The sequence below is a fragment of the Emys orbicularis genome, chromosome 9 (genome assembly GCF_028017835.1).
Source record: "Emys orbicularis isolate rEmyOrb1 chromosome 9, rEmyOrb1.hap1, whole genome shotgun sequence".
NCBI classification, from domain to species: Eukaryota; Metazoa; Chordata; order Testudines; family Emydidae; genus Emys; species Emys orbicularis.
In genome coordinates this window covers 58,330,108-58,343,452 of record NC_088691.1, presented here as the reverse complement: position 1 = coordinate 58,343,452, position 13,345 = coordinate 58,330,108, and the positions used below count along the sequence as shown (strand labels likewise).

The window sequence follows — 13,345 nt, the reverse complement described above, 5'->3', positions numbered from 1 at the left end:
TTTTGGAGAATCTGGGAATTGTCTAGAGTGCCTTGATCTTCTGAAGAATGATGAAAGGTGACTATCAAGCAGGGATCAAAGTTCTCCAGTCCTACCCGATCCAGTAACTACCAGGAAGGCCACCTTAAAGGACTGAATGTCTAAAGGAGTCATAGTCAGGAGGAAGTAAAGAGTCTTTAAGATAAATTTGAGGATCTGTGGGAGGGGCAGACTAGCTTTCTGTATGTGGGCCTTTGGCCGTGGCTTTCCAGTATCTGGAAATCAAAAAACTAGTTCTAGATGAAAACATCCTACCAATCCCTAAATGGCTTCTCCTGCTGATATCTAATATTTGGGGGTGCTGAGGACTAGATTTTTGTTAGCCCCAACTGGGTTGAGTTGGGGGAGGCAAGCTGCCCACTTGAGACGCCCCTTCCAGTAGATTGCACAGATGTTCAGAATATGTCCTTTTGTGCTTTGATGGGTTCCTCAGGTAAGGTTGATATTCCCAGCAGAGATCCACTAAGCTTCCTCAGCTTGATTCCCATTTGATCGGGCTCATATACCACTCTCAGTTGATTCTATAGATCCTAATAATATGATTAACCTCTTCTTTCTAATGTGGTTTGATCGGTAGTGAAATAGTTAACAAAGTTTAAATTATCTCTGCTTCAATGTTGATACCCCATTGAGAACAATCAAAGACAGTTGTTTCATGCTGTCTGCAGATTCAGGCAGACATCAGTGCATTTATTTACATTTGGTTAATATTGTATGAGTTACCTTTACAATCACAAGGGCTCCATTTACTGTGAACTGCATTGGATCCCATCCTGACTACTCATCTGATCTAACTGATGGTGGTTTTCCACCCTGGGATACTTTCTCCAAGTTGGTCCTCCCTAGTCTACAAGATTTGCTTTTGTTTCTGGGTAAGTGGACTGGGTGATCAAGATGATACCTCCTTTTAGCCCAGTGAAAGATAAGTGAGAAAAGTAGAGGTCTATAGTGCATTCTGAACCAGAGTATTTGTTTGAAACTTACTAGCCCAAGTGAGGAAGAATCAAGCTGTCTGGATGGTCCTTCATAGAGGATGGTCCTGTTAAATATTCTGGGTTCACTTGGGTGAGAGAGTATCTTGTGCAATCCATGAGTCAAACACTATTCTTATATGGTATCTTCTGCTGTGGCCCAAGAAAGCTGTTCTCTGGATTGATAGCTAACTTCAGCCTGGTCAGAGTGATATTAGCTGCTTATTCAGCACATTGATTAGTGAGTAATACAGGTAATTAGAGTTCACAGATCACTCAAAACTGCCACCAACCAACACCATAACCTTAATGAATATTATTGCAGAAGCTAAAGGGAAGGGAATTACTGAAAATTACTGTTTGATGGTGAATCTGACTTCTGTAGTTTTCATGGATGGATGTGTGTTCTTTGGTCCACTGAAACTAGGAAGGATCGCCACTTCATAGCTAATATCACTGGTCTAAAGGAGTCCATCCTAAATTCTTGTGCTCTCTGGCAAGCTGGTCCTAAATTCTACAGCAAGCCCTCTGATTTCTCTCCTCTTCACCCTTCTCCCCCCTTCATTTCTCTGGTCGAGTCACACTAAATTCTATGGCAGCTTCAAGTAAATTCAAAAACTCTTTTGTTTTAAACCTACATAGTACAGTCTCCAATATGCATTACATTATTTATTGTTGGTATTACATTGAATACAAATCTCAATTTTTGCACGTTTTTCATTGTCACACAATTTTGTAATAATGCACAACTGCTTTGCTTAAGCTGTTGGCTCAGAGAGCAGGAAGTTTTGGTAACCAGTGGTGATAGATGAGGACATTGACCAACATTTTTAAAAATAGGTGCCTAAAGTTAAGATCTTAAATTCATATGTAGGCACCTATTTGATCAGAGTTGCTGGATGATCAGCCCTTTTTATAATCAAGTCACTCATATAAGTGCTTAAATATGGGTACAGAAACTTAACTTTAGGCACCCATTTTTTTGGGGGGGGGGAGGAGGCCATTTACTGCTTTTTGATTTATCATGTATAAAAGGGGTGCTCCTCCTATGTTGGAAAACAGCAGTGAAATATTGATTATAAAATATAGGATTTCATTTTGACATTCCATTGAGATTAGTGGAGTCAGTTAATGTCTCTCGGAGCTGGTTTTTCAGGCTTTGTGCAGACTCAGAGTGGGCATTAGTTTATTCTACGTATGATTTACATTTGGAAGGTTTGCTTTGCAATCACAAGGACTGGAAACCTTCAATTTTTTGTAATATAGAAGCTTTGAATGTTCACTTTTTAAAAAATTAGCCAAATCCTGCTGCACAGCTTGATTCTGCACCTTATTATGAAACCTCAAAACCATGGAAATCATATGGCCCTACTGTTGATAGAAAGAATAGTAACTTTGTCAATGTCTTTCAAATTATATTTCCTTCTATCTTAAAAAGACCTCTTATCCTTTGTTATATAATTTCTTGGAAATGAGTTATGGAAGAACACAGAAGTTGTATACCTGATCAGACCAGTGGTCCATCTTGTCTAATGTCCTGTCTGTAGGCCTGATCCAGCATCCACTAAGAACAGTAAACCCTTGTTGATGTCAGTGCATGCTAGATTAGGTCCTATGACGCTAGCCAGTAACAGATGTTTCCGAGGAAGCTGTAAGCAGACTCATAATAGACAATTATGGAATAACTTGCCTATAGGGAAAGCTGCTTCTTAACTCCTGTCAGGTGGTGTCTGGCTTATGTCCTTATGTGTGAGGATTTATATACCTTATATCTGTTACTTATTTAATATGTTTCTTGTATAATGTTTAATTCTTATTTTGCCTTTTCATGTAAATTACTGTTGTAAATAAACACTTTCTCTTCAATAAACAGTGAGCGTGTTGCTGCTTTAAAGGTACATTGGCTAACTGTAACCTGTATTAGGGAGGTGTGCTTAGCCATGAGTACCGTATATACTCGTTCATTAGCCCGTTCATTTATAAGCAGACCCCCCAAAATGGATAGGTAAAAATATCAAAAACTGTATGACCCTTTCATAAGCCGACCCTATTTTCAGGGGTTGGAAAACTTTGGCTGGTTGGGACGTTTTGGCTCCCATTGGCTGGGAACGGCGAACCGCGGCCACAAGGAGCTGAGGGGCTCCATGCCTGCAGATGCTCCAGGTAAACAAAACGACAATATTAGATATTCAATTCAATGATTCCATAGAGTTTAAAATCATCAAATTTTGGTGTTGACCCATTTATAAGCCGACCCCCGCTCTTTGATGCGTCATTTTTTTACCAAAAACATTTGGCTTATGAACAAGTATATATGGTGTTTGGGGACCACAAAATGTGAGAATAATTTCCTTTTTGTCAGGACCTAGTAAGTACTGATAAGCAGTAACAGATTCTGCAATCAGAATTTTAGAAGATAATTGCGATAGGGCAGAATAGAATCCATCTTGCTCTTCTATAAATATATTGACTCTATAGTGTTAACAGTAGTAAAAACTTGTCTATGTCATTAAAGCAAGCAGGCATTTCTGGAAAACACCCAAGAAGCAGATGAGTTGAATAAGAAGATGCCATTTTCACATAAACACTTTTAAACAATATCTTTTTCCCTCTGTACAGCCTGGCTGCTCTATTTCAGTGCCATTTCATTGGAGCTGGAGCTGAGCTTCCTTTTTGTTTGCTGGTTATGAACAGAAAATACTGTGCACAATTCCATTATAGGAATTGACTGCCTCTGCTGTGTCATCTTGTGCACCCTGTACCATGCTATTCTTTACAAGGCATAGTAATGTAGCTGAATTGTGCAGTAGGACATCAGTTTAGTGCATCAATTTTGACTAAGAAGTGGTTAAATAAATTACAGTAGGATATCAGGAAATTCTACACTGTAAAAGGACAATAGACATAAATGGAAATGTATTTCTTGTCATAAATTGATACTACTGACACCTCAAGTTATGAGTACTGGTGATCATTCTGAATGTATGACTTAGTTATATTTTTTTAATTAGAAATACTGAAACATACATATCACATTATTGATGTACCATTCTCGTTACTTTGAGAACAATTATTCCGTGTCTTACTAATGAAATTTCCATTACTTCTCTACTTCTGTTGCACTGTCTGTTGTCCAGCTTAACTATTTATTCACAGATGTAGTTTTACAATATATATTCTAGACACAGCGTTTCTCAAATGCGGCCACCAGGGTTTTTCTTGCAGCCACAGCCTCCTGGGCTGTGATGGGGTGGAGATGGGTGGCAAAATAGTGGCCCCTCCCCCTCCCTGTTGCTCCTGAATGCACTGCCTTGATGTTGATTGCTGGTGAATTCCCCACCTTTGGGGGCAGTGGGGCTCAGGCTTTCGGCCACAGTTCTGGGGTGGTGGGGCAGCAGGTTCTGGCCGAGGGACTTCGGGCCCCAGCTCTGGACTCTGGCTGTGTGGTGGCAGGCCCCAGGCTCTGGCCGTGGGGCTTCAGGCTCCAGCCCCCCGCTGCCTTCCCCAGACCCCCATGCACCAACCCCCATTGCCCCTGGCCCCTGCTGCCTCCCCTAACCCCCCCATCCAGGGCTTAATTTGTCCCCAGGCTTGGCGGGGCTGAGTAAGTCTGCTGTGAAAAGTGATACTTGCATGTTTGTTAATATCACTTTTCACAACAGACTTTCTAACTAGCAATAAATAAATTACAATGATTTGGACATGTATATGTGCATATTTATTAGTTTTTCCTAAAGCTAATTAAGTATTTTAAGTATTTTAGGGAAAAGTGTGAGAGCAAGAGTTGGTGGCCGCACTCTGAGGCCACCAAAAAATTTGTCCTGAGAAGCCGTGTGCTAGAGCATCAGAATCTCACTACATTCTAACTTGTCCCCCATATTAGGAGTAATGAGCTTCAAGGATAAGCTATGGATAGATGGAAAAGCACCTGTGTCCTAAAGAGAAATGATAGGTGTGCTTTTATCTTCTATGGCAGGTGCTAAAATTGAACAGAAGAATTTTAGTCAGGCTCTAAAATATTAATTTCTTCCTGTTAACTTTTCCTCTTACTGGAAAAAAAAGAGTGTTCTAGACCATCACTTTAGAAAACTGAGTTTCTGTGGATGATGGCACATATCTGAAATTGTAGATATTTTAAATCTCTGGTAACTTCTTTGTCCCTGTTCAAAGCAGGATAGCACTGGCATTGAATTATGTACCTCTGTAAAGGCTACAATCTTGTAAAGCACTTACGTACCCACTTAACATTAAATATGTGAGTAGTCCCATTGTGGTTAAGAACATGTTTGTGTTTTGTTGGAGACTGGACAGCAATTGGCAGGGTTGAGCCCTACTTAGAGCTCAATTCTGCCAGTTACTAAGCGACTCATTGTTCCATGACTATATGTGGATTTGCTTTTTTCACTCCAGTCATATATGTATAGAACGTATTATAGAAAACCTTGCCAAATATTTGAGTGGTTTATTATTCCAGTTTGAAAAAAGTGTCCCAATGACTGTTCCATTGCTAATAACTATATATGATATGCAAAGACTCTCATCGTAGTCTTCACAAATCTTATATCTCACATCTGCACAGCCATAAACTTTAATTTCTGTGCTGCTGAAGGAGAAGCCATCTCTGAGATGTACAGAATATTAAAAAGATTTGCAGGACTGTTTAGCTCCTGTAATAGAACCAAAGTGTTTCTTAGGATGACCAAAAGGCCAGTGCAACTTCCATGACAATAGAATGCTATATGCCGCTGTTAGGATTTTTGTACAGGGCATCAGCACTTGGGAATAGGATGTGCAAATTCTAAACTGAATTACAGAAACACTGAATTTTTAAGCTGTTTTGTTTCTCACCTTTGTCATGATTAGATCATCCTCTCCAGTAGTCTGGTGTCAGGGCAACAGCCCCTCTATCGAGATAGACATGTTTCACTAACATTCATTAACATTTTTTTCAATATTTCATAGCTCAAAAATACACAATTTATGGGAAAAAATCCCATCTTGTGTAACAGCTTTCAGCCTGGAAAGAAAACTTACCACAATTGTAAATCCCTGAACAATGGTATTTGTAGTAGAAGTGTAGACCAAAGCTAGCATCAGGAAAGTGACATTGATATGTTAAAATAGTGATGATACAAGAAACATTCACCATTGACAAATAAATCCTCTAGCAGACTGCCCGGACATCAGGATTTGTGTGCACAAGTGTATAGAGCTGACATCCAGGGAAGGATGCCATGGGCAAATTAAAAAAAATAAAAAATAAAAATCCTTTATCAGGTCGGCAAGATCTGGAGATGCTATGGAGGCAATATTCTTCTTAACCCATTCAAGGTGGAAAAGGGGTATTTCCTGTTGCTCTCTGTGCACCTCCTTCCAGACTTTAAAAGAAACTGATGAATGGCTGCAGAAGGAACATTTTTGCCATTTGGAGCCTTTGAACAGAGGGAAGTGAAGAGTTGAAAATGGAGGGAAGCACAGACACACTTCCCAAGAGGAGGGTCATTCATAGAACATGATGGGTGCAATAGAGTGAGCGAGAACACAACTTTATTTAATTCCTGGAATTAAAAGATTCTCATCCCTCACTGATTTGGTAACATCAATCAATATTACCAAACAATAAATGTCAGTTCAGAATAGAAATACACAGGGTTTTTGTGGTGCATTCTCTTGGTGAACAAAACCCATACTCTTACTTGACAGTACTGGGCTAATAAATTAAGGAGTAACCTCCAGGTTACAAAGGATAGTATCCCGAAAACCTCTAACAGGTGTGGTGTTGGTACAGTAAATCATCTTAGAATTCAGCTCCTCCAGCATTATAGTGCTCCTAACACTATGGAGACTATTAGTAAATGAAGTGTGAGGTGATAAAATTATAAAGTGTATGTGTTCATTTTCTTCTAAGAGATTTAGTTCTCTTGGGGATACCTGCTGCAAGGTGCTCAACGAGAGGCCTCAACTATCACTGATTTCAATGGGAATGGAGGACACTTGGTACCTTGCAAGATCGAGCTTTTGCAGGGTTACCATTTAAAGAAAAAACAAAATCCAAAACTTCCTTTAAAGTGTAAAATAAATTGTACTGTCTTGTGACAAATTTGTTCAGTTATGACAGTACTGAAATGTGAAATTGAGTGTTCAGTATTTACAATATATATGCAATATTGCATGTTTTTTGATTAAGGTAATTAGTTATAAGCAAAATAAGATGCTTCAGAAAAACATTCACTTGTATATGCATAATTTTTTAAAAATTGAGCTAAAGTGTGTGTGTGGGGAAATATAGAAATATGTGCAAAAGTCATATGTATAAAGCTCTCCTTAAGTGTGAAACATTTTTAAAAGTTTGTAATTTTTGGGGGGGGGGGGCGGAGGAGGAGGGAAGAAATAGCAAACGATTGGTCACAGTAATAAACTGAAGGCAATATACATACATTTCACATTTATAACTTAGATATATAAAGTAATACAAAATATATAGGCACATTATAAATAGTTATAAAAAGATGGGTAATACTCTGTTTGTTGGTATAATGTCCAATAAGTCATATCTGAAAAAAAGGGGTAGGAGAAATCATTAAATTTTCAATAATTTGAGATTATACAATTCTTCACATTGGTGACATGCTGTATTTGGCCAATCAGACACTACTGCAGTTAAGCCTATCTAGTTATGGTTTGTTGCAGTTTTCATCTTTTAAAAACACAATCCTGAAAGTGTATTGGGTGGAAGTATGTTTAATAATCCAATGTTTTAACTGGTCACCTAAGGCCTTTACTTCAATCAGCTCTGAGTTATGGATCAGGACTTTATTCCACTTGTGGAAAGAATTCTTATAGAAAAACTGCTTTGCATCTAGGCTTCTTTAGGGATTGACTACTACTCAATATTTTTCACACACACAAAAATAAATATAAAATTTGAACAAGCTGTATCCATCAGATTTTTGCCCATGTAAAAACAGGTTTTAGACTATTTCATGTTCCCACACTAATTCATAATTTTAAGTGTGTTTAGATTATACAAAGTCTCTTATTCTCCCTATAGCAATCTTCAGATCATTTTTGCATATATTTTCTCCTTTTACTATGTGAATTTGTAAGTATATGAATATTAAATTTTGCAATACTTCTACCACATTCATTATGTATTTTTCTTTTTTAAGGAGGGTATGTTTATTAATATTCCCTATTATATGTGTCAATGTTTTTTGGGGAGGGGGGGCAATTTAAGTCTGAAAGTATCCATCTTTCCCATAAAAGCACAATATATTAACATACTGAACCTCACCATGCAAGGATTTGAACACGCTAACCAAGTCTAAAATCCTTCAAAAGGTCTGTCTATCTTAGGTACCTATAGTTTCTTAGTGCTTCACACTCTAATGTAAAATGTACTTCACAGGGGTGTTGTGAGGGAAAGCACTATAATCCCCATTTTTTTTACAGATGGGGGACTGAGACACAGAGAGGATAAGTGACTTCCCCAACATCACATAGGCAGTCTATGGCAGAGCAGGAACGTGAACCCAGGTCTCCCCCAGTCCTAGGCCAGTACCCTAACCACTGGACTATCTTTTAGTGTTTAAAATAAAAACACATTTTTGTTCCACAACCCACTATGTTAGCACAGACAATAGGACATAAATCTCCCTATCAGCAGACTGAGGAAAACAGCAAGGTATGCCCTTATTCCCTGTAAAGGAGTCTTGTTTCAATGACCCTGATCAGTTGTTTTACTGTTTGCTTGCTACTCTTCTGAGTGATTAAGCTAGATTTTTAGCTTTTACATTTTTCTTTTAAAAACTTCCCACCCCGGTGGTCCTCATCTCTCAAGATTAGCTAGTTACAAATATATGGCTGTCATAGCAGAGTTTATTTTTTCTCCTCACATTCATTGGTGCCATTCCCAGGAAAATTGTAGCTAAGGGCGAATGGGGGGATCCCTTCCAACAGCTAGTTGGATTCCTCCAAAGTCTGACTTTGCTAACCAGGCAAGTAACCTGCTCTGAGAGTCTAAAAGATTACGCTCCTGAAGGTAGGAATGTAGGGGCTATTTTGACTAGCCATAAAAAGGACACTCAAGTTTTTCCCAGTTATTGCTCTGGTCCAGGCCATGTTGGGCATGGATTGGACTGCTCCCAACAAGAAACTGCAATCCCTTAGATCCTTCAGGTGACTTTATGCCCTCTCAAGGGATAAGTCTGATGTGGTTCTCTTTGTCCCTAAGATTCTGACTTTCCTGTTATACCCCAAAACTATCTCTTCTTGAGGCCACTTCCCAGTGCTTGTTGAATTGGCAGGACAAGCTACTCATATTAGAGTAACATACTAGAGTATTTTGGGTTCTCTGTGCTACATGGCTTATGTGGCCAGGACCTTGGTAAGATGATTACAGAAATTGGCGTCTGAGGAAGATATTGAGGCTTGTTCCTTCTGTCAAGTAGCCTCTTTTTTTTTTTTTTAACTTATTTGTGGTGTTATGCAAGCTTTTTTCCACGGTATGGCCATATCTGTTACCACCTTCCAGGTGTTGTGGCTGTGAACTTGAGCTGATGATCTTGCATCTAAAACTGCCTTTGTCTGTCTGTCTTTTGAGGGAAAACTTTTTGAAAATGGCCTAACGCATATGAAATCTTCAAAGAAAAGCCTGACTTTATTAGTCGCATATCCAGATTTCAGGATCCTAAGCCCTACTGATCAAAGAGAAAATAGCCCTTTGTCTCCTTTCAGTACTCCTACTTCACTCAGTCTGATTATTTTAGGAACAAGAGAGGCCAACCCAACTCTAGTAAAATTTGGAGCTAGCCTGCATGTTTCTGCATTTTCTGGGTTCTGTGATGGTGTATTTGAACTCATTGCTGTCAGCATGTTTTCATACAATACATGATCTCCCCAGCATTAACTATTCAGCTGTCATTACCTCGGTCCAAGTTTTCTCTGTCCAGCCTATCCTTGCCTCTGGAGCTGAAGTGATCTTTTGTTCTGGTAGTTAAAGAATGAGAATGTCCACCAAGGGTCACCCTGAGTTGCCTCAATTACACAGAGCACACATCTGTCTGGGTGGTTTGGCCCCTTTTGGCTGCAATATAGAGTGGGCCTTCTGGGTTCTGACAGAGTGGGCTATTCCAGTTAAACCCTTGTTTAGAATGCAGTTCACCTGGGACCTAAGACCTAGACATAACATATTCAAAGAGATGTTGCTTCATTTGCCTCTCCCAGCAGAATCGGGTGGGGAGGAAACCATCACCACAAGACTCCTGTCTGGTAGTAGGGACAACTTGTGACCAGATTTTCAGCTCTGGCAGCTTGAGGACGGTGCTCTTGCTTGTGGCCCTATAAATTGGAAAGTCAATTCTGTCTGCTGGGAGAGTGAGGGAGGAGGGTCAGGCTCTTTACTGCAGTGATCCTTGTCTGGACAAAATAGTGATTAAAGCTGTTCCCCATTTCCTCCCCAAGGTGGTTTCCCCATTCCTCTGGAGTCAAGAAAATTTTCTCTTCTCATTGTGTCCAGCCCCACAAAAATCAGAAAGTTCATACATCTGATGTGAGAATGGTTTACATATCTATCTCAGAATAATTGTAGAGCTTAGTAAGTAAGTCGCTAGCTGCCTTCAGAAAGCATATGCTCACTTTTTCCCTAACTACCCAGCTGCTCTCTCTTCTGGTATTGAACATTACTGTTGGCATTCCCACTAAATGGGCTGGTATAGAGAGATATTGTAGAAAGAAATTATTCTTTCCTTTTTATTTTTTCCCTCCAAATTTCTATATTCCAACCCAGATACCTCACCATATTGCTGTCAATAACAGTTGAGAACTTGTCTGATTTTAAAATGTATTTCCTAAGCAATACAGATTCTCTAAATGAGCAAGGTCAGCCAATCTAATTATAGGGAAATGATAGCATACGTTTTTCTTTTTTTCCTATCTTCATTTGCTGCTAGGAAAATGTGAATTTGTTATCTGCGCTGGTGTAAGGGACTTTGAGAAACTAAATTAACAGGTTAAAAAAAATCATCTTAGTCAGTCATCTGGTCTAATTTCTTTTGCCTATTATCATTTTCTGTAGGGGCTGCAATACTATTTCAGTAGTGGGTGTTAATAGATAGCTTACATTCATATTGTAAGGGCCTTTATTCCCAAAAAAGTTGCAAAAGCAAGGTAATATGTAACTGTGTACTTTGCATTATCACTACAAAGCAGACACTTCTGAGATGTTTAACATAACGTTACACAATGGTTTAGGACCAAAGGCTAAAAATATGCCCAGTTGAAACTTCAGTTATCAAATAGGTGGAATCCACTTTGTGTTTTCTAATAAAGACTGTGAAAGCTGAGAAGGAAACTATTTCAAGTTATTTGTAAGGAGGGAGTGTAATGCAATACAGAAAACAAATGACTGCTATTTTTAAATAGCATTATGGAGTTTAAGATCACACCATGCTCTGTAGTGTTTTTTCATCCCATTTTGGGCTAGACAGGATTTTAGTTCACAAATTACATAACTGAAAATTTCGTGAAATAGTTTTTCTCTGAAATCCCTAAATGAGCAACTTGTATTCCCAACAGGGCATGGGGCAGATGTGAAGTGTGTTGACTGGCATCCAACAAAGGGATTGGTTGTATCAGGAAGCAAAGACAGCCAACAGCCTATCAAGTTTTGGGATCCAAAAACTGGCCAGAGCCTTGCCACACTGTAAGTTATGACCTGAGGTTTTGCTCAGGTCAGAAGGGGCAAAACTGCTTGGACTCTTGATTATTTTATTCTGTTTTCAGTTGCCCCCCTCTAGGACCAGGTCTTTTCAACCATACGTAACAGTTGCAATAGGGGCAGGCCTTCTAGTCGGGTCAGGAAATCTAGAGGGTAGACATAATTTGATCTGAAGTCCTTTTTTATCCCTTCCTTGTGTAAGTTGTCTTTCCACTTGTTCACAAGCCTCATGTCACCAGAGTTCTCCTGAGCTACTGTTGGTACCTAGTTAAACTTATACCTAATTAAACCAGCAGAAGTTACTATCCTCGCAGGGCCGGCTCCAGGCACCAGCGCAGCAAGCAGGTGCTTGGGGCGGCCAACAGAAAGGGGCGGCACATACGCCTCTTCGGCGGCGGGTCCCTCAGTCCCTCTCGGGGGGATGGACCTGCCGCTGAAGAACGAAGTGGCGGCAGTAGAGCTGCCGCCGAAGTGCCGCCGATCGCGGCTTTTTTTTTTTTTTTTTTTTCCCCCTGCCACTTGGAGCGGCAAAAACGCTGGAGCCAGCCCTGTATCCTTGAGTAATGAGAAACATGTCTCTGTGTGTACCTCCAGGTCCTATACGTACAGGGATCAAAAGGCCAACCTTAAAACATAGACCCAGGCCCTCTGTATAGAAGCACATAGGTTATTCTATTGGGAATGTGTGACTTCTAGCCAGTTAGTCTTTTTCTACCTCTACTTCCAGACACGCTCATAAAAACACAGTGATGGAGGTAAAGTTGAACCTGAATGGGAATTGGCTGCTTACAGCATCTCGTGACCATCTCTGCAAGCTCTTTGACATCCGAAACCTGAAAGAAGAGCTCCAAGTCTTCAGGGGTCACAAGAAAGAGGCCACAGGTCAGAATGAACTCCATTTCATACTACCGTTGTTATGAGTGAATTGGGATTAAAGGCACACATTTTCAAGGCTTTGAGGTACAGTTTAACATTCACCAGAGATTCCTGATTATTAATTTTTGGATTTCAGCTGTGGCCTGGCACCCTGTTCATGAAGGGCTTTTTGCCAGTGGAGGTTCCGATGGCTCTTTGTTGTTCTGGCATGTTGGGTAAGTACCTTTTTCATCAACATGGAGAAATGTAGTTCACGCAGTGTTAGATATCATCATAGTAAACATAATTTATATTGTCACCACTTGAATCTTTATTGTTATCTGAGAGTCCCAGAACAGCAGATTTAAATGAGTGAAAAATAACTGAGGCCTGAAATGAGCAATGTATAGAAAGCTATGAGCAACTGAGTAGCAAAATAAATGTATATATTTTTTAAAATCCCTCATACTGGGTTCTTCTGTGTGATGTTTCAGGGTGGAGAAGGAGGTTGGCGGAATGGAAATGGCCCATGAGGGAATGATCTGGAGTCTGGCTTGGCATCCTCTTGGACACATTCTCTGCTCAGGCTCAAATGACCATACCAGGTATTTTCAAGTATTTAAACAAATATTTCAGGGGCACACACAGTTTAAAAGCTGGGAAAAAGCCTGAGATGGCTGGTTCGATAGCAGGAACAACCCAAATCTAAGAAAGCAAAGATGCAGAGAGAGACTAAGGTGTTCTGTTTGGAAAAGCACTGACC

The 13,345-nt window shown here is 39.8% G+C and overlaps 1 protein-coding gene across 2 annotated transcripts in view; it reads left to right on the top strand.

Annotated features, from left to right (window-relative positions):
• WDR33 (WD repeat domain 33) overlaps positions 1-13,345 on the top strand; it is a 65,380-nt gene that overhangs the window by 33,285 nt on the left and 18,750 nt on the right. For both annotated transcript variants that reach the window (XM_065410269.1, XM_065410270.1), the window contains exons 7-10: positions 11,586-11,712; positions 12,455-12,609; positions 12,740-12,818; positions 13,077-13,187. In XM_065410269.1, the coding sequence (XP_065266341.1) occupies positions 11,586-11,712; positions 12,455-12,609; positions 12,740-12,818; positions 13,077-13,187 (472 nt within the window). The remainder of the gene's footprint in view (positions 1-11,585; positions 11,713-12,454; positions 12,610-12,739; positions 12,819-13,076; positions 13,188-13,345) is intronic.